The 20,725-nt window shown below is 39.0% G+C and overlaps 6 protein-coding genes across 6 annotated transcripts; 2 read left to right on the forward strand and 4 right to left on the reverse strand.

Annotated features, from left to right (window-relative positions):
* Positions 1-117: 117 nt before the first annotated feature.
* LOC17892299 (epoxide hydrolase A) lies at positions 118-1,676 on the reverse strand. The gene is made up of 3 exons (XM_006299319.2): positions 1,159-1,676; positions 749-996; positions 118-676 (listed from the first exon to the last, which is right to left on the reverse strand). The coding sequence occupies exons 1-3, from the start codon at positions 1,627-1,629 to the stop codon at positions 409-411; spliced, it is 987 nt and encodes a 328-aa protein (XP_006299381.1). The 5' UTR covers positions 1,630-1,676; the 3' UTR covers positions 118-408.
* Positions 1,677-2,646: 970 nt separating this feature from the next.
* On the reverse strand, positions 2,647-5,223 carry LOC17892330 (probable pectinesterase/pectinesterase inhibitor 21). Its single transcript, XM_006299691.2, has 2 exons — positions 4,029-5,223; positions 2,647-3,942 (listed from the first exon to the last, which is right to left on the reverse strand). The coding sequence occupies exons 1-2, from the start codon at positions 5,035-5,037 to the stop codon at positions 2,843-2,845; spliced, it is 2,109 nt and encodes a 702-aa protein (XP_006299753.1). The 5' UTR covers positions 5,038-5,223; the 3' UTR covers positions 2,647-2,842.
* A 443-nt stretch (positions 5,224-5,666) lies between these two features.
* Positions 5,667-7,945, reverse strand: LOC17893782 (putative pectinesterase/pectinesterase inhibitor 22). The gene is made up of 2 exons (XM_006296638.2): positions 6,979-7,945; positions 5,667-6,471 (listed from the first exon to the last, which is right to left on the reverse strand). The coding sequence occupies exons 1-2, from the start codon at positions 7,943-7,945 to the stop codon at positions 5,804-5,806; spliced, it is 1,635 nt and encodes a 544-aa protein (XP_006296700.1). The 3' UTR covers positions 5,667-5,803.
* A 493-nt stretch (positions 7,946-8,438) lies between these two features.
* Positions 8,439-10,266, forward strand: LOC17892632. The gene is made up of 8 exons (XM_006298310.2): positions 8,439-8,772; positions 8,892-8,958; positions 9,076-9,115; positions 9,250-9,382; positions 9,455-9,526; positions 9,615-9,698; positions 9,816-9,877; positions 9,972-10,266. Exons 1-8 carry the CDS (start codon positions 8,527-8,529, stop codon positions 10,042-10,044), a joined length of 777 nt encoding a protein of 258 aa, XP_006298372.1. The 5' UTR covers positions 8,439-8,526; the 3' UTR covers positions 10,045-10,266.
* Positions 10,267-11,214: 948 nt separating this feature from the next.
* Positions 11,215-16,448, forward strand: LOC17891175 (phospholipase D zeta 2). The gene is made up of 16 exons (XM_006296821.2): positions 11,215-11,445; positions 11,742-11,843; positions 11,925-12,046; positions 12,164-12,305; positions 12,396-12,566; positions 12,663-13,064; positions 13,157-13,273; positions 13,415-13,554; positions 13,639-13,788; positions 13,866-14,022; positions 14,116-14,616; positions 14,710-14,856; positions 14,950-15,249; positions 15,334-15,465; positions 15,717-15,844; positions 15,972-16,448. Exons 1-16 carry the CDS (start codon positions 11,218-11,220, stop codon positions 16,204-16,206), a joined length of 3,174 nt encoding a protein of 1,057 aa, XP_006296883.1. The 5' UTR covers positions 11,215-11,217; the 3' UTR covers positions 16,207-16,448.
* Positions 16,449-16,673: 225 nt separating this feature from the next.
* Positions 16,674-19,533, reverse strand: LOC17893872 (probable protein phosphatase 2C 34). Its single transcript, XM_023786344.1, has 6 exons — positions 19,269-19,533; positions 18,121-18,404; positions 17,600-17,914; positions 17,401-17,518; positions 17,067-17,290; positions 16,674-16,993 (listed from the first exon to the last, which is right to left on the reverse strand). The coding sequence occupies exons 2-6, from the start codon at positions 18,364-18,366 to the stop codon at positions 16,769-16,771; spliced, it is 1,128 nt and encodes a 375-aa protein (XP_023642112.1). The 5' UTR covers positions 18,367-18,404; positions 19,269-19,533; the 3' UTR covers positions 16,674-16,768.
* Positions 19,534-20,725: the final 1,192 nt, after the last annotated feature.

Genomic DNA, 20,725 nt, shown 5'->3' on the forward strand with positions numbered 1-20,725 from the left:
ATATTGATGCCCAATGGGGATGGTCTTAGACTTATTTATGATTTTTCCTCTAAAACCAAATTTGTTGAGTTGACGACAAAACAAAAAAAAACAAATTAGTTGAGAAACATTGCTACATCACCAAAAATGTTCTTGCTGTTTAGGATTATTGTTTTACTTGGTTATCTCTGCAGTTTTATTGGTTTTCTTGCGACTCATTGTAAAATCTACAATTATCTGTTGATCTTACCAAATTCGCCAGGCTTGAGATCGATCGAATTGATTCTCCATCAGTCGCTACAAGATTCAGAGTGTACCATTGTCATTGATGAGCTTCGTAATGCCAAATCTTATTCATAATCTTGTCGGAACAACACATGCAAGAACCAAATTGATTGGAGAGATAACATAACAGAAGCAAACAAACCCTTAAAAGCTTTTGTTCTTGTTCTGAAGTTTGGTGAAGAAGTCATTAATGTGAGCAGTGACCTCTCGAGGTTTCTCTTGGTTGACGAAGTGACCAGCATCTTCAATTACCACTATCTCTTGAAGATTTGGAACATCTGCAGCAAATCCACCACCGTGAATGTACTCTTTAATCCCTGGTGTGGTGTAAACCATGTCGAAGTCACCGGTCATGAACTTGACCGGAACTTGAATCTTAGCTCCCGTCCACGGTGCAGTGAGCTCCCAATTCCTGATCGACATCAACAAATAACAAATAAACACAAACCCTAAAGTAGGGATTCATATATATTTAAGAACTTACAGATCCATGGCTCTGTAGTAGTTCAATCCACCGGTAAATCCTGTTTTGTCGAATTTGGAGGTGTAGAAGTCAAGATCCTCCTTAGAAAACCATTTAGGCAATTCAATGCTTTCGTAATCAGGTTTAGGGTTTTCCGCAAAGGGATCATTCTTAGGTAAAATAGGCGGACCGAGTGTCCTCCCTGTGAAGATGCTCCTCAGAAATCTTCTTGGATCACTCGCAATCTCTCCTTCAATCTTCCCCGGTTCCTGCAAACTCATAAGTGTTCAAACTAAAATTGGACACAATAATCAAACTACAGTATGTCGTCATTTGAACGATTTTGTTTTGTTAGTCGATTTGAATTACTTAGGGATTAGTAAAGCCGGTTGATAACAGAAGAAAATAAAGAAAGATACAACATGCAAAACCTGAAATCTACAAATGTAGTAATCATCTCCAAACACGGCCTTAAACCCTTGAACAGGCTTGACTTTAGGGTTTCTTGGTTTATACGGCACACTCAGACAGACAAAGCCCTTAATCTTCTCCGGTCGAAATAAACAGAGATGCCATCCGATAATGGCTCCCCAATCATGACCTACCAGAAACACATCTCCAGCGAATAAAGTGTCCAGAAGGGAAATGAGGTCACCAACGACGTTAAGACACGTGTACTCGGAGAAAGACTCCGGCGAGTCAGAGTCTCCGTAGCCTCGGAGGTCTGGAGCTACAGCGCGGTAACCGAGAGATGATAAGCCAGTAATCTGGTGACGCCAGGTGTACCAGAGATCAGGGAATCCATGGAGGAGAAGCACCACGGGACCTTCTTTGGGACCTTTCTCTGCAACGTGCAGTGTTATGCCATTGACGCTCACCATTCTATGGTCGATTCCTTCCATTTCTCCTCCTTCCCTTCGTTGGAATGTGTTTTTAGTTATCTAAGCTGTACATGTGATGATGATATAAATAGAGAGCCCAAAGGGAAGTAACTTTTTTAATATTTACTTGTGAATTTGCCTAGACAAAGGAACTTCTTACCTATCTTCTTAGATTAGATAGTAGTTTTAATTGTTAACATAAGTTGGTGGCCGAAAATAAATAATAAAACACGGAGTAATTGAAACACATTTATTTGTCTGAAAAACTACACAAAACATGAGCTTCTCAAAAGAAGTGTCTTTCCCAATTGGTGAAGTCGGATAACCATTAATTTAGCTTTTAGGATTTGAAGGGGAAGTAATTGCCGACTATAGTAAAAGAATCCCTTTACAGAGGTGGTTGCGACTTCCGAGCGATTGTTTGCATGCATATATGCCCTTGGGAATCCATACTATTACAGTCTAGACTAGGAGTGTATGTTGTTAATTCAAAGCTTAAAAAGATGAGTGGGTGGAGATGAATTCAATGCAGAAGTAAATGAAGAGTTAGTTGTCACTACTTCTGTTTCTCGAAAATATTCATCTTTCACTTATATGGCTCTTTTTTCTCCAGTTAAGCAATAATTCGTTTTCTATTTATGTGGTATTAACTTTCAAACGTTCTCTTTCATAGGCTTTTGTTGTCCCCAGTCATAAATATTTAAAAGTGTGTGTTTCATATGGTGAAATCATTTACTGAATTACATCTTTGTTCGTACCAAAAATACAAGTGAATTAACATTTTAGTAAGATTACTATTCAATTTTAGGATATGTAAATTGAAAACCTTTTTTTTTAAGTTAAAACTTGCTCATGAAACGGAGTATTACCTTCGACCAACATTATCGGGGGTATCTTAGGGGGTTAAGATACCCCCAATAATGTTGCTCTTAGTATTGGTGAAATATGTTTTTTAGAACATTAAAACTCAGTGTTGATTAGCGGAAAAATAAAATTCTTCTACATAATGAGTTTACAAGATGCACTAGTTAATTATAATAGATTCATAAACAACATTTTAATATACTGCAATATATTAAACATGAGTTTACAAAGCTAAACATTAATCTCTCAACAATTTGGAAGACTTGTAACCCTGAATGTTGTGCAATTAAACTTTTTTTTTTTTAATCTTTTCAGGTTTTCTTGAATTAGAGTAAGGAAAAACACATTTTATGGTATCTTAAACAATTTTTTAGGTAGACTTTGAAACCATCGAAATAGCGCTCTCTATTGAAGCCATCATAAATGAACTTTCAGGGGAAGCTGCTGGAGATGTTGTTGGTGTAATATAGCCAGCGCCAGGATGCTCTGTTGAAGCCATCCTAATTGAACTTTCGGGAGAAGTTGCTAGAGAACCTGTTGGAGATATGGAGCTAGTGGCATGCCTCTCAGTTGAAACCATCTTAACTGAACTTTCAGAAGAAGTTGCTGGAGAAGCTGCTGGAGACCTCTCTGTTGAAACCATTTTCATTGAACTTTTGGGAGAAGCTGCTGGAGAATCTGTTGGAGAAATCGAGCCAGCACCACTTGTATCTGCGAAGGAGGAGAAACCAGGAGCAGGTGAGCCACTCGGGACGGTGGTTGCGGCTGCTGGATTTCCAGCCAAAAGGCCTGAAGTGTACGGAACACCTTTGCCCGGAACCCAAGTATCACCTTGGATGTACTGAGCCGGTGTGAACTTAAGGATATCTTCGTCGCTCAATGTCTTGATTCCGGCCCAAGTAACCCGATTTGCAACAGTAGCTCCTGGTCCTGTATTTTGGACTTCAGAGTAGAACAATGTCTTGAGGCCGAAGTCCCCTTGCCATGGTTGCCATCCTTGAGGCTGGACAAAATCTGGAATGAACGTGTTCATGATAATAGTCCTTGAATACTCCTTCCATGGCCGTCCGAGATATGCTTTGCTGGTTTCTTTGACAGCCAAGTAATCTGGCTCACCGGCAATGGTACACCCTTGGAACACAAATCCGGTGGATTCCCTTGGGTCTTTACGACCATGGGCTGTGATCGGGCATGCTTGGTTTGGGAGTGGCTTCCTCACTAACAAAGTACAATTTTGGAATACAGCTGCTGCATCTCCAAAGAGGAAATCAATAGTGCCTGAGATGGTACAATCACGGAAAAACTGACGGTGGGAGTGAGTGTAGAGCGTGTCTTGGTAGCCATCGAATCTACAATTGAAAAATATTGCCTCATCTGATTGAACCCTAAGCGCAACCGCTTGATGTTTTATTGCCCCAGCGGTGTTTTCAAACCCTATATTCTTGGCAATGAAGTAGTCTCCAACAATCGCTGCAAGAAACATTAGATTAATTTGACATATATAAATTCTGAAACTATATAAGCTAATGCGTAAAAATTGTTAAAATATATCATACCAACTGTGGCAGTACGATAGGTGGTGATACCATCCTTGTAACTCTTGTTGCCAGAAATGATGGTTTTTTCGGGACCATCACCGATGAACACGAGATGTGTCATGCTCTTGTTGACCTGAACATACTCCTTGTAGATTCCAGCCTTAATGTGAACCACGAAAGTAGTGTTCTTCTTCTTCGGGACAAACATCAATGCGTCGTTGATCGTTGTGTATTGCCCACTCCCGTCCTGAGCCACCACGATATCAGGCTTCACATCAGAATATGCGGCAGCAGCTTGCAAAAGCCTACGGCCCCGCTGGTCTACCCACGAAGGGAATCCTTCGGCCAAGAGTCGGCGGCTGTTAAGACCTGGGATCTGCATTTGGCCCACGAAGTTGGACATTTCGCTAATGATCGCTAGCCCGTTGTGAGTCAACTCGATTGCGGTCTTCAATGCTTTCTTCATCGTCTCTCCAGCGTTGCCTTGCGTCCCTTGAAACCCTTCGAGACAAGTCTCCTCATGGCTGATGGCCGCGCTGAGCCAAATCCTCAGATTGATCAAAGCTTCGTCAAGCTTGTGGAACTCAAATTTCCCAAGCTCTTCAAAAGAGCTACTAAGCTCGCCCAACGCGTAATCCATTAGCTCTGTGCACTGATCAAGCGCCATCCTTGTCCTCGGATCCTTCTGAAGCTCCATCATAGTCTGAGACTTCTTAGCTACGTCTGTGATCTGCTTCATCGTAGCACTAAAAGCAGTTTTAACCAACTCCATCGGGTCGGTGGTGTTCTGCCCGTTCTGAATCAAAGTGTCTTCACAAGTCTTCCTGTAATCAGTTGGTGCACAAACATCCTTGACGGCTTTGACAGAAGCAGTTATCTCTCCTTTATCTTCTGAGTCAGCATCGTTCTTGTTAAGGCTGACCCCGATGGTAACGGCGACTACCATCGAGATCAAAAGAACAGAAGAGATTGTGATTGCAACAAACCTCCTCTTCCTCTTGGAATCATCGTCGTATCCGTACGACATATTTCTATTTTGTGTTTTTCCTTACAATTTCTAATTCTTTTTGTTGTCTTCTCTAATAAAATATGTTTTTCGAACTTGAACAGCTCTGAAGAATTATTGTTAAAAAAATATAAGAGCTGTTCGTTGTTCTATTGAGAAAAAGAGATTATGAGTTTTATGGACTCCTCCGTCGAAGGTTACGTAAGCCTCCTTGGGAGTGTTCATTTTTTCATAATTGTCAAGATGGATTATTTATAACGGTAATGACAAATTAAGGGTTCTGTTTTTTTGGTTGCTCTGTTTTTCTAAGGCTTGGCGGGAAATCCGGCTAGTGATAAACTGTTGAAAAGACAAAAAATAGGTTTGTGGTTTTATTGTCTTCTCTGTTTCCTTACAAGTTTCTAAATAGAGAACATGATTAATCTTATTTTAGGGATTTTAACTCATTGTTTGTTTGTTTGTTTCTTCTTTTATCCACAGGATTGATGAGTGGTTTTTTTAATTACTAATTTAACATACCATTTGGTACAGTCCCAACAAAATCTAGAAGAAATCAATGTGGGATTTTATTTTTTTGTGAGTCAAAAAAATTGTAGCTTATGACTAAAACAAACTATGGTCGTATAATTTAATTTCAAACAATCTAGAAATTTAAACACACATACACTCTATGTCATGATCTCATGATTCTTTTTTCCTGTGCAAACCAGAGAATTATGTCGATGACAAACAATAAATGAAAATTAATAACATATGATTCTAAAATAATATAAAAACTGAAATTGAGTTAGTTAGCTAGACCAGCGGTGAACGTGACACCTGTTGCCGGAAGCCATCTCTGACCGTCAATGAATGATCCAACGGTGAAGGACAATGCAGTCCGTTTGTCCATGATATGATAACCAGGCCATTTAACCCGACCTGATGATCGCCAACCCGGTCCAATATTATTGTATTCTCCGTACCACAAAGTGTCTAAAGCAAAGTTACCAAACCACTCAAGCCATCCTCTGGGCTGGACAAGCTGGCTCATGTAAGTGTTCATGTAAACTGTTCTTGAATAGAGTTTCCACGGCCGGCCGAGATAAGTAGGTTGTGTGGCCAACACGTAGCTATTCTGGATCACGAACCCTGTATTTTGATTAGGGCTTTTTCTCCCTTGCGCGGTTATCGTTACCTTCTGGAGCGGTAACGGGACCCGTGTGTAGATTTTACAATTCTGTAAAACGGCAGCGCCGTTTCCGAATATGAAATCAATCGTACCATAAATTTCACAATCTCTATAGAACTGACGGAGGGAATGGGCGTAAAGAGTGTCTTGGTAGCCTTCCACGCTACATCGATAGAAGGCGGATTGGTCGGAATCAACCCTCAATGCGACAGCTTGACGGTTTTGTGGTCCAGCTGTGTTTCTGAATGTTATGTCCTTTGCTATGAATCCTCTTCCGGAAACAGCTGATCAAACCAAAATTATGGGTTACTCAAAGTTAATTAGATATGTGTAAGTAACAAAATATATTGAATAAGAAGTTATTTGTAACACAAGAAAGAGGTAATTTATAAGAAAATACTATAAAAAGGCTTGAAAGTCGGTTGATCGCAGAAAGCAAAAGCATTAAAACACAATAAACAAAAATAATTTGTTGACCATGTTCAGTAAGAGAAAAGAATAAAAAGGTGATAAAAAGATTAATCAATCATTCAAGTAACGACAATATCAAAGTAAGTAACTAGATATTGAATTAGTAGATAATTGTTGCACACGAAAGGAATAAATTATAAGAAGAAAAACTACAAGCTTGAAAGCCTGCAGAGTGCAAAAGCATATATGCTTTTCTAATTTTCAAACACATTAATATACAGAATTTGACAAAAACCAAAAAGGGAGAAACGTACAAAAAGGTTAATCAATCAATTAATTGACTATAGTATTAATTAACTATCTAAATTATAAATACTAACCAACGGTTGCAGTTCGGAATGTGGTAAGGCCCTGCATGAAATTCAGGTTACCGGTTATAATCGTCTGTCCGATACCGTCACCAACAAGCATGATGTTAGTCTTCTTCTTCTTCAAATCGATATTTTCTTTATACACACCTTTCTTCACGTATATAATATATCGTTTTGTGCTATGGTTGGGAGCCTCGTTGATGGCCTCATTAATCGTCCGATACTTCCCTTTTCCATCTAAAGACACAACCGTGTTTGAGTGCTTCCCACTGGGGTCATGACGCATCATGAGACTTTCGTCGGTCTCCGTGAGCCACTCAGGGCTTGCGGTGAAGCTCTCGTTCCTAGATGCCTTGAAAGGCAAGGCATTGAGCTGCGTGTACATGTCTAAGACGTTGCTCACAAGCTGAGTGACTTGTCTTAAGGTACCTTTGATCAATTCCTCGTACTTTCTCTCTGTTCCTTCAAACCCTTCCAGACACGTGTCTTGGTTACTCATCGCTGCACTTAGCCAGGTTTTAAGATTGCCTCCCGCAGCAGCAGCGTCGTGAGAGCCACCGTCTATTCCTCCTCCTCCGTGGAGTTTGTTCATCTCCAGCATCGACCATGCAAGCTCCGTCACAGAGAAGCCTACAAGCTCTTTACAATCCTCTATGGCAATTTGCTCACGGGAACGGATGGATAACGTCGTAACCGTTGGGATCCTTTCCATTGCTAACTTGGCTTTGTCATGCGCTTCCTTTACCGCAGCGCTTAAAACCGAGTGAGGGTTTAACCCGTGACCCGATTCCTTGATGTGCGTCCGGATGTTAGAGACGCAAGACTCATGCGCATAGATAAACTGGCACGCTTTCGCTACAAGAGACTGAAAATTTTCTTCTTTGTATGGCTTGAAAATAGTGGTTTCAGACGAGGAAGTGTGGACAAATATAAGCATAGCTAAGAGAAGAGCGGTGAGAAACCCGTTGATGCCCATTTGTGAGAAGAGGTTTCACGTTTTGGGTTTAGGTTAGTAAAGGAAAAGGAACAGAGGAAAGAGGTGAAGCTATATATAGGAAAAAACCTAGGGAGGTTTAGGTATTGATTGTTGGTAAAGAAATGTTCTTTGCCTCTTTGGGAACTGTAGGAACAAATTCAAACTTTATTTTTTTACCTTCTTTTGTTACTCTTTTGTCAAGCCAAAGTTATTCTTTCTCTATTTGTCCAAAGCTCTCTTTTATTTGTTGCTCTCTATACTTTGTTGGATTCTGCTTCTAGCGAGACTTTTGCACACGCTCCTACTGGCTTTGACCGGTACAGTTATTATCTGATTTCACCCGGTTCAGTTGAAAAACAGAGGCAATCTCAATTAAACCGATAGAAGAATGACGGGAGAGAAAACAACTTTTGGAATTAAAATCGGTTTCCGATTGGTTCAGCAAAGCTAATATGCCGGTTTGTTCTGCTCCATCTGTTCCCTCCCACTTGTCATCTTATCTTCTGGGAATTATACGGTAAAGGTGAGCAATCTCTAGAGAGATTGTAATCGTCGTCGCTGTGATTAATTCGCCGGGAAGAATGGCACTAACCCAGATCGTGAATCCAATCATATGTCCATCTTGCACAATTCCACGGCGTTTCACGGCAATTTCGCCTTTTAAAGCCCTAAACCCCCAATTTTCCCGCCACCCAACCCACGCACTGTCTCGCAGACTCTTCCTTCCTTCTGTTTCCTCGATATGGGATGCCATAACCGGAGGCGGAGACTCGAACCCTCGTGAGGCCTTCGCAGCAACTCGACGTGGAATGCAGCTCTTCAGACAGGTAGAATTGGATCAATCCGACAAACACAACTGTTCTAACAAAAGAGACTCTTTTTTTACTTTGTTTCCCTAAACCTGAACTTCATATTCAATATGCTTTTCGTTTCCTTTTTGTAAAAGGGTGATGTTGCTGGATCGGTGAGTGAGTTCGATAGAGCTGTTGTATTGGACCCAAGGCAAAAGGCATGTACGTTTTATCTCCTTTATCTTTAGCTCATGACTATATCTCTGAAAAGCTTTGAATTTGAATCAGATCTTTAGTTATTTTGGTTCACGCGAACATTAACATTTGTTTTGATGACAGATCTTTGGCAACGGGGGCTTTCTCTTTACTATCTAGATAGGTACGAGCTCCTACTCACTATTTCTTGTTTGGTATAGTTGATTATTAGAATATAGTCAATCCATTGTAGAAAACTGTTCAAATTTGTGAACTCTGGTCTCTGTATATCCTATGAAGTAATGAAATATCCTACAGGTTTGAAGAAGGTGCGGAGCAGTTCCGGATAGATGTTGCTCAGAACCCAAATGACACAGAGGAGTCTATTTGGTGCTTTCTCTGCGAGGCCCGGCTCCACGGTGTTGATGTTGCACGAAAACAGTTTCTCGAGGTTTGTTTTTCCTTATCCTTAAGCTTATCATTCCACGATCAGTAACAAAAGTAGAATATGAAATCTTTGTAGGTTGGTAGAGATTCTCGGCCTGTGATGCGGGAAGCTTATAATCTATTCAAGAATGGTGGTGATCCTGAAAAGGTTATGAGACAGTTTTCTAATCTTGGTAACTGATGTCTTGATTTTCTTCCACTAAACTCACTTAGTCATCTGATATTCAAAATGACAGTTAGTTAAAGACTTTTCTAGTGGTGGTCAAGCAAGCGAATACTTCTACGCTTCGCTGTATGCAGGGCTCTACTATGAAGCTGAGGTAAGCTCTCTATCTTGAATTTCTCCAACACGATCTGCATTGACATCTATTCTTCTTCAAGAACAAACAGCCCTCAGATAATCTTGTTTTAAGTGTCTTGTTTTATTCTTGCTGCAGGGTAAATCAGAAAACGCCAAGTTTCACATCACCGCGGCTTGTGGATCTCCATATGGGCAGAGGTCTGAATCCTTATAGCATACTTGGTGCAATTAAAAATGAAGAGATTCGATGGTTTTGCTTTTTGATGCTTTTGGATCCCCTATTAATTTTCAGGTCTGATGATTATATGGCTTCACTTGCTAAAGTTCACTGCCTCTGTAGAAACTGGAGCTCCGGTATTGTTTGATGGTTATTTGGAGCCTTACATTCTTACACTTTTAAGGCCCAATTTGTGAATACCAGTTTGCAATTTCCGGCCTTTAGATATAGGACTTGACAATACTTGTATTTGGGATGTGAACAATGAACTTTTTGTTCTTTTCTTTTTTTGTCAACGAACAATGAACATTGTTGCGCCGTTTTTGGAATATTCTTCGTAAACATGTTTACAAAATTATTTGTTCTCTTACCAATTGTCATCAGTTGGATAATGAATGAGAAATTTCACTTTCCTGAAATGAAAGTGATGGTTCAGTCATGAAAGCTGCTGTGTTATATATGTTTACCTCGGGTCATCGTTTGATAATCTAATACCTATATGCCATTTTGTGTAACTCTGCTATTCCTTGTATAGAGAGATTATTAGTTTTGAATTTTGATAACTATGTTGATACTGTATACGATATGATTAATTAATTCCCTGTACTTTACATAAACATTAAATAATATCTTTGAATACTTGAGAGAAAATTCTAAATCATATAATTGTATTTTGTCATGATTGATAAAAAAAAAGGATGAACAAAACCGGAGATGGAGAGTGGAGACACTAATCATTTTTGTCTAATCACAATATTATATGAATTAAATAAGAGTGTGTTTGGGAATATTCTGATCTGGTAGAAGCACAAAAAAATTGGGATATTCTTGTCGTTTGATGCTTGCATGGCATATACTTCAAACGACATCAACTCTTGTTCCGTTAAAAGACCAAATTGTCCCTTGACAGGAAGAAGAAGACATCAAGAGTTATATGTTAGCAAACAAAAGTCTAAGGGTAAGATCGTCGTATCGCTTCTTTGTCCGATAGAGTGATGTTGTATATATAACCAAGTTGCATATATACACGGTAGGGTAGACGGGAGTTAGCATATACCCATCATCTTCAACGTACACGTGTTCATAATCATACGTGGCATCATCTCACGACGCAACCGGGTCGTTCGTTAAACCTACCGTGACGGAACCACTGCCGTAGAATATACTGCTGTCAGACATATTTAAACCTTAATCCTAAAATCTAAAAACCTATACATATATAAATAAATATATTTTACATATTTATATTTACATCCGTCGAGTTCTTCGGACATGCAATCGTGAACGGCAGCGTTTCGACGACGGTGGGAGTAGTTTATCGATGTCGACGGAAAATTTGCTACTTCATAACAGCGTTAAATCGGACAACGTCATCAGAAGGAGCAGAGCTTCTGGAGGTGATGCGGCGGCGGCGGCGTATTCTATCGGCGGTGGATGTCAGATATTCGATGAACTTCCAAAGGCTATGATCGTCTCAGTCTCACGACCCGACACCACCGATTTTAGTCCCTTGCTTCTTTCTTACACCTTGGAGCTTCGGTATAAACAGGTATGTATTTTACAATGTTTCTCTTGCAATTTAGTGTACTCTGTTGAATTGTCATTAGGGTTTTGATTTGACTATAGCCTCTCTCTAATAATGGCTTCCGTCTAGAAATTTTGATATCTGTGACAAAGAAATTACATGAAGAAGATTTGACTTGTTGCAAAAGATGTTTAAATTATAAATGCAAATATATATATTCAGTTTAATATTGTTTTTTTCTCCATGAGTTTATGTTCTGTTTTGTATCAATTAGTTAGACCTATTGAAACTGCTATCCTCTGTTTTTGGTGTATGTATAGTTCAAGTGGACACTACAAAAGAAAGCTTCTCAAGTTGTATACCTACATTTCGCTTTGAAGAAACGTTTGATCGTTGAAGAACTCCACGAGAAGCAAGAGCAGGTCAGTCCTTTCCGGGGTTTGCATATTTGCTATATAAAAAAAAAAACTATCACTGAACTTGAAAAATGCGGTATTCGACAGGTTAGAGAGTGGCTGCACAGCTTGGGGATCGTTGATATGCAAGGATCAGTTGTGCAAGATGATGAAGAACCTGATGACGGTGCTCTTCCTCTAAACTACACACAAGACAGTGTCAAGAACAGGTGCTTTTATAAGTCAAAAGATATTTTTTGGCTTTGTGGATTGAGTAAGCATTGCTAACACTAAATATCTAATATTTTGTGTAGATTCCTGAAACATTTGATTTTTATGGTTTGCAGGAATGTACCTTCGCGTGCAGCGTTTCCAATCATCAGACCAACAATAGGCCGGTCAGAGACAGTTGTAGACCGTGGGAGAACCGCAATGCAAGGTTACTTGAGTCTCTTTCTAGGGAACTTGGACATTGTTAACTCCAAAGAGGTTTGAGTTTTTTTCGCTAGAGATGACTATGACTTTTTTTGTTGCGATTTTTATGTTGCTTGTGTCACACTTAAACAATTGTATCCGCAGGTCTGCAAGTTCCTGGAAGTTTCTAGACTCTCATTTGCTAGAGAGTACGGTTCTAAGATGAAAGAAGGATATGTCACAGTGAAGCACCTTAGGAAATTCCCCGGGTCTGATGGTGGTAATTGCTGTCTTCTTTCATGTTGTCTCGGCTGCTTCAGAACTAGCTGGACCAAGGTTTGGAAAAAATAAACTCAGGATTTTGCAAATCTCTTAAAATATGTTCTTGCCGGGGTGAATAATCTCCGCGTCATTTATGCTGGACTTATTTAGGTTTGGGCGGTTTTAAAACCGGGATTCTTGGCATTACTAGAAGATCCTTTCAGCGGAAAGCTTCTAGATATAATGGTGTTTGATTCATCGCTGTTCCAGAACGCAAAGGAGTGTTCTGAGCTGCCGCATTTGGCTGAACAGGTGAAGGAACGCAATCCGCTGCGCTATGGCTTTAAGGTGACAAGTGGGGACAGAACCGTGAGACTAAGAACTACAAGCTGTGGGAAAGCTAAAGAATGGGTTAAGGCCGTTGACGAAGCTGGTTGTAACAATCCACATCGGTTTGGCTCGTTTGCACCACCAAGAGGCTTGGCATCTGATGGAAGCCAGGCTCAGTGGTTCGTAGACGGTCACACTGCGTTTGAAGCCATCGCTTTTGCAATCCAAAATGCAACATCAGAGGTTTCATTTCTTTGTCTCAACTCATAACTGAGAACGTATCATAAAATCTTAGGATTTGAATGGAGTTTTAATTCAAATATTTTCATCTGCAGATATTTATGACTGGTTGGTGGTTATGTCCGGAGCTATATCTCAAACGTCCCTTTCAAGATCATTCGTCATTGAGGCTCGATGCATTGCTGGAGACAAAAGCAAAACAGGGCGTTAAGGTATGCTTTATAAGATACATTTCTTCCAGTGGATTTGTTTTGTTTTATAATAATCTCAAAATGTTTTTTTTTTTTTTTTTTGGACAATCCTAAAATGTTTATAATAATCTCAAAATGTTTAAACTTTAAAATTTGTTGCAGATTTATATTCTTCTCTATAAGGAAGTTCAAATCGCCCTGAAAATCAACAGTATGTACAGCAAGAAACGGCTTCAAAACATTCACAAGAACGTCAAAGTTCTTCGTTATCCAGACCATCTCTCCTCTGGCATTTACCTCTGGTACAGACAGTATAAAGTCCAAAACCCGTGGATTTGCTTAACTTCTTAAGCTATACCTAAAGTTAAATTCTTTGACATTTTCAGGTCACACCATGAGAAGATAGTGATTGTAGATTACCAAGTTTGCTTCATCGGAGGATTAGATCTCTGTTTTGGCCGCTATGATACAGCGGAGCATAAGATTGGAGATTGCCCTCCTCATATATGGCCAGGAAAGGATTATTACAATCCTAGGTAAGATCCTGAACTTGTCTAAATCTTTTCTAACAAAAAGAATCATATTTCTTACCAATGGTTATATCTATCATCAGAGAATCTGAACCAAATTCTTGGGAAGAAACGATGAAAGACGAGCTTGACCGGAGAAAATACCCAAGAATGCCGTGGCACGATGTCCACTGTGCTCTATGGGGACCGCCTTGTCGTGATGTGGCTCGACATTTCGTCCAGCGGTGGAATCACTCTAAGGTAATCACAATTTAGAGATATCAGCGTCTTTTTAGCTAATCTGCAGTTTTTTTTAATAAGATTCTGATATATTTGTGTCTTTGTTAAAATTAGAGAAACAAGGCACCTAATGAACAGACGATTCCGTTGCTGATGCCTCACCACCATATGGTTCTCCCTCACTACTTGGGAACTAGAGAGATCGGTATTGTTGCAGCTAAAACTAAGGAAGACCCGGAAAAACCCGTTGTTCTCGCTAGACAAGACTCTTTCTCTTCAGCTTCACCGCCTCAAGATATCCCTTTGCTTCTCCCGCAAGAAACCGATGCGGATTTCGCCAGACAAGGAGGAGATCTGAAGTTAGATGACGGTTCAAGAAAAGATCTGTATGAATCTAATGCTAATGTTGAGCTGCCAGGGGAAACATCAGAGGAAAGCGACCAGGACGAGGCTGTGAACGAGTGGTGGTGGCAGATTGGGAAGCAAAGTGATTGCAAGTGTCAGATAATCAGAAGTGTTAGCCAATGGTCTGCTGGAACGAGCCAGCCTGAAGATAGCATTCATCGAGCTTATTGTTCACTTATCCAAAACGCTGAACATTTCATCTACATTGAGGTATAACCTAATCATTCAAGCATTTTCATATAAACTCTCTTTCATTTCAAATTAGTGTTACATTCTAAATCTCTTAATCTTCTTATTTACCAGAACCAATTCTTCATCTCCGGGATGGAAAAAGATGACACGATTCTGAACCGCGTTCTCGAAGCTTTATACAGACGCATTCTGAAAGCTCACGAAGAGAACAAGTGCTTCCGCGTCGTGATCGTTATACCGCTCCTCCCTGGATTTCAGGTACTGTATACTTCTTCCAGTTGCAGTCTCAAAATTGTTAACAGAAAAAACCCACAACGCCAATCATTTTGTTTATATTGTGAAAAAAAACAGGGAGGTATAGATGACTTCGGAGCAGCCACGGTTCGAGCACTGATGCATTGGCAATACCGTACCATCTCTAGAGAAGGAACTTCGATTCTTGAAAACCTTAACGCTTTGCTAGGTTCCAAGACGCAAGATTACATCTCCTTCTACGGTCTAAGATCGTATGGACGGTTGTTCGAGGACGGTCCAATTGCCACTAGCCAGATTTACGTGCATAGTAAGCTAATGATTGTTGATGACCGGATCGCAGTGATTGGATCTTCTAACATAAACGATCGGAGCTTACTAGGCTCACGTGACTCGGAGGTATTTCCAAAACTCCATTTTAATCTTTATGGCAGAAAAGAAAGATAAGAGAGTTATGCATTCACTAAATCAATCGTGTTTCAGATTGGAGTTGTAATCGAAGACAAAGAATTTGTGGAATCTTCGATGGACGGAGTGAACTGGATGGCCGGGAAATTCTCTTACAGTCTTAGATGTTCCTTGTGGTCAGAGCATCTCGGCCTTCACGCCGGGGAGGTAATGTTACATATATATATATATATATACTTTCAAGAAACGCCTATATATACATAAGTTTCCTGTCTTGAGAAAATTTTATAATCAATCATTTGAGTCTATAGCCCTTCAAAACTTGTTAATATTTTTCACTTGTTTCTGCTCTCTTCTCTTATAGTAGTGGCATCCTATTTCCGTAGTATAAGATTCTTAAACTGAATGTTTCTTTCAACCATCCTTATCTTATTTATTATTATTTTTTTTTTGTTTAGATGAAAAATATCCAAGATCCAATCAAAGATGCAACATACAAAGACTTGTGGATGGAAACGGCTAAGAAGAACACTGACATCTATGACCAAGTCTTCTCTTGCATTCCTAATGAGCATATACGCTCAAGGTTAATACTCCTCCTTTTTAGTTGAATCTCCATGAACTTTAGAGATATAAAAAAAAAATCCTAAATTATCACACTTGTTGTGCTCAATATGAGATGATCTAATGATTCTCTTGATCCTGAAACACAGAACTGCTTTGAGAGAGAGCATGTCTCTTTTGAAAGATAAGCTGGGTCACACAACGATCGACCTTGGGATTGCACCGGAAAAGCTAAAACCATGCGGCAGCGACTCGTGGGAGAGGCTGAAGGAGACAAAAGGGCACCTCGTGTGTTTCCCATTACAGTTCATGTGTGATCAAGAAGATCTCAGACCGGTATTCAACGAAACCGAGTTCTACACTGCTCCCCAAGTCTTCCATTGACCTCTGTTTAGTATACATCCAGTTCTCTTAATATGAGACCTAAGCCGAATATGGCAAACTATAGTAAATGGTTAAAGACGCTCACACGTTACATGTATGTAGAGAGATTAGCTATATACAGTAGAAATAGGTATCTCATTTGATAGCAGCTTCCTAGGTTTGCAGAGGTATATGTATATAGAGTATACACTTCTTTTTGTGAATAATGTTTATGTGCATCATGCTGTACAATACATCTTGAATTGTTACAATATTCACTTTTCTTAATCCTGGATAGGTTTGCATACTCGTGACTTTCTTGTTCTTACAGCCTGCACAGTAGATTTATGTTTGATTCTTGATTTAAAAGCCTGCTTCCTCATCACAAGTTTCGATAATAACTTTCGATGGTTCACACTCTCTAAACTCTTATGAAAATTCCAAGTAACCGGTTGTTTTGTTTAGATTGTAAGTTTGTAACATAATAGTGGTCGGCAAGAAATTTGATATTCAATGTGATTATAAGAAAGTCTATTTACATCACATCATTGTTCTGTTTTTAGCCTGGTCCCAAATCCATTACCTACTTACAGGTCGTGTCAGGGTGAATATGTTGCGATAGAGATGAGGAAGACTGTGAAGATTGGAAGAAGAGGCAAACGGCAGAGATATCATCCATGGCAATTCCACGTCTCTTTCTATTCCAAGCCTTCACCGCTTGCTGTACCAGTCGTTTGGCCGCCTTTGGCCGATCAGCGGTCGAGGAAACAATGTCTATGGCCTCTTGGTTTGATATCACATCCCATACCTATAATGTTTCAAGTAAATGACTTTGCCAATAATAAACCCCCCAAAAAAAAAACTTATTCAGATGTTCTTACCCCATCCGTGGCCAAAATTACAAACTGGTCTCTAGTGGAGATATGCCTTTGAGTGACTTCAGGCACTGAGACCAAACCGTACTCTTTGATACAATAGTCTCCGAACGCTCTTGACATTGCCAGTCCTGGATATTCCTCTTCTGGTTGCCACACACGGTGGACTCCTGGCTCGTCCTGGAGGCAGAACACTCGCCCGTTGCATCTTATTATACGCTCTTCCTCCTCTGTTTTTGAAAACAGAGCAAAAAACAGAATTTGAAAAGATAAAGATTTAGAATTGTTTCAGCAAAACGAACTGGGATTTAAATGACCAATTTATGCCTATGGAACTAACGGGGAAGATTTGGTTTGAAATCTACGGTGAGCTGAACCGGGACTAAGCTCCCTTCATCTGAAACCGTGGCCAATACCGCACGTGAATCCCCAACGTTTGCTATATAAATAACTTCACCCTGCAGCAAGAAAACCATTAAAGCAACGAACAGAGCAACCTTTTTATATTGATGAGATAATGATCTTGAAAGTCTCTTTACCTGTCTCACAACCGTTAAGGCAGTTGTGCCGCTGTTGAAAGAATCGATCTTTCGGTGATGCTCAAGCTCCCTATCAACAGCTTCACAAGTTTTGAGGTATGAGTATTTCCAGATGGCAAACCGCTGTAGTTTTTTATCGGATTCGTCTAGGTCTGTTTCGGGTTCTGCTAAAGTGGTCTGAGAAAGAGTCTCTTTCCAGTTGCAGAGCAAAGATATAGGCATTGAGTTTCTGACTTGTTTAGAAACAAAGTGTCCCCAGGGACCGTGTCCATCAAATATCCCACAGAAGATCATGTCCTCTTGATTTCCAAATCTCTGTTTACGAATCAAGAATATGGTTCAAAAGGATCATTCAAAACAAGCTAGAAGCAAACGCATACAAAGAAAATTGCGTGAAGTTAACATTTTTAAACTTCAATATGCTTTAAGTAAGCAAAAGAAGTGACCGAGAAATCGCTCTAAGTAATTTAGCTCTAAGATATTCCTCTAGAGATAGCTTTCTATAGAAGTAATTAACGTACATCCCAGACGATGGCACAGTCCTGATTAACGCCTTTCTCACCGCGTCTGGAGAAAACAGAAGCCAAGTTATTTGATCCATCTGCATTAATGCAACCAGAGGATCTCAGGATCAGCTCCTTCTTCTTCGCCTCTCTGGCCATTTCATCTGCGGCTTCCTTCGCGTAGCTTTGGCCGTTCTTGCTCTTCGCTTTCTTGATAGAGAAGGATCTAGCTAAGCCGTTGAACATGGAGGAGAGATGTCCCATTTTGTTCAGAAGGTGAAAGTATCATATGATCATGAACTCTACAACATGATAAATACATAGAGTCTCAGAGAGTTGCATTAAAACAAAGAGCAAGAGGGAGATAAAATAATGCACAAATAGGAAAATTTTCTCTAGAGATTCTTTTTTCCCGGGGAAAAAAACAGGAGATAAAAGATAATATGAGTAATTTAAAACAGTTATAAGGACAAAAAAAACAAAAAAAGATTGTAAGAGAATATTCAAGTATGACATGGAATTCCATTAACACAAGCTCTAATTAACATTCCTCTAGAGTTAGAATAAAATATATCTTGTATACGTACATATAAAAATTATAATTTGTATACGTAATATAGAGAGAACAATATAATGGATCTGATCTGAACTCGAAGCCAAATGGAGTTTTCTCTTTTAAGAAAAACATATCTGGAGATAACTTATTAGTATAGAAATCAAGTTGCAAGATTCGGAGATTTTCTCTTATTTACTTTTCCGGGAAAATAAGCAATAAAAAACTTCACAATCTAGAAATTGAAAAACTATTTTTTTTTTAGTACTTTCTTTTGCCTAATTTTTCTGTTATTGTTGTTGTTTTTGTGAGAAACAAGATTGCCAACGAATCCACGAGAGTTAGATCAGTTTTTCATAAAGTAAAAAAAGAAACTTCACTTACTCGATGCATATCCAAGTTCAAAGAGCAAATAATGCTAATAAGAAGTTCAATGAAAGGGTTTTATTGGAAAAAACTAGAAAATAAATTTTCTCACCTAGGAGCCCTCTCATATTCAAGAATCAAGATTCAAAGATTTGTTTTTAAAATAACATTTCGAATTGCACAAAAATGGTTTTCAAAAAGTAGAACAGGAACGTAAACAGTTAGAAAGAAGTGACGTAACACTCACCAGAGAGAGATGGCGTAATGCCGCTAAAGAATCAAATGTAGAGGAGTGAAGATCGGTCGATGACCTAAGCTCGGAGAAAGTGACGTAACCACCCTAAACCCGGAGAGGAAGCTAATGGGAGAAGAGAAAGAAAGAGATGCTCCAAAGATTCAAGCAAAAAGATAATCAAATAGAGCAAGGGAAGAAACGAAATTATTATATGTAATATATTTCTCTCTATTTGATTTCTGAGGTACTCTGTTTCCCTTTCATTCTTTCTTTTTTCCTAGACGCAGAGCTGTCTTTGCCTCTTTGGTCGTTCGTGGGTTATATACTTTTATATATCCTAAATTCCTAATGCAGTTATTGGTTAGGAAAAAAAATGATTTCTACAGTATGTGAAAACGAAGAATTAGAGAGTAAATTTGACTGCTCGTCTGATGTTTTAAGTTTGGACTAGGCTAGTAAACAGTAATGCCAATATGACAAAATGATCCGACTTAAATTGTATGATAAGATAACAATAATTAAAAAAAAAAAAGTATAATAAATTTGGAAAGTTAGGTAATTGGTATAAATTAGCCCATTTATTAAATGTAAAAGTCCAAAATGGCTACAGGTTGTTAAAAGCAAATGTCAATAACGAATCTACAAGGACTGTTTCGTGATTATATAACTACATATGAGTTTTCTGGTTGAACCAAATAGTAGTTTTTTTCACGTAAGTGACCAGTAAAATCATAATACCCCCTTTTATAATTGTTTCTTTTAATAATCTTTTGTAATTTTAGTAATACGAAAAGTCAGTTTCCGTAATGGGTAAAAAGCAGTCGAGAAAAGGAAATGGCTTTGGCCTTTGAGCACGCAGAACTAAATAATGTTCCGTAGATCATAGCCATACACGTTTAACATAATGATTCTAAAATAAGAAAAAAAAAAAAAGAAATGTTACAAGGTCCACGTTTGTATATATACCTACCTCGAAACTATAAAATCCCATAAGTTAAACCAAATTTTTTTTTGAGATTTTAAATCAAACATTGTCTTGTAACCAAAATAAAATAAAATCAACATTGTCTCTATATATCTCATGAGTCATGACTACCAAAACCATAAATAACGAGTACTTAGGTAGATTAAAATCTAAAGTCTACCATCTAACCCTACGAAACAAAAACAACATACTCTAAAGTCTAGAGGCTATCTAGTATCAAAAGAATCAAAAACCGTAACGTCACAGCTTTTGCAATAATAAGACGCCGTGACGAAACTGTACAAGAGAATATAGTCATGAGTGGGAGCCAATGCGATCGATGACTGTGTATGACCAGCATGTGCTGTTAGTCTTCTCATGGGAACCCACTGAGACTTATAAGTTTTTCTTTGGATCAAATCGGCTGTCACATTGTGGTTTCATGTGTCGGCAACGACGGTGCACACAACCAAAAATCTTTGCATTGACTCAATTATTTCGAAGT

Source organism: Capsella rubella, unplaced genomic scaffold, assembly GCF_000375325.1.
Source record: "Capsella rubella cultivar Monte Gargano unplaced genomic scaffold, Caprub1_0 scaffold_3, whole genome shotgun sequence".
NCBI classification, from domain to species: Eukaryota; Viridiplantae; Streptophyta; class Magnoliopsida; order Brassicales; family Brassicaceae; genus Capsella; species Capsella rubella.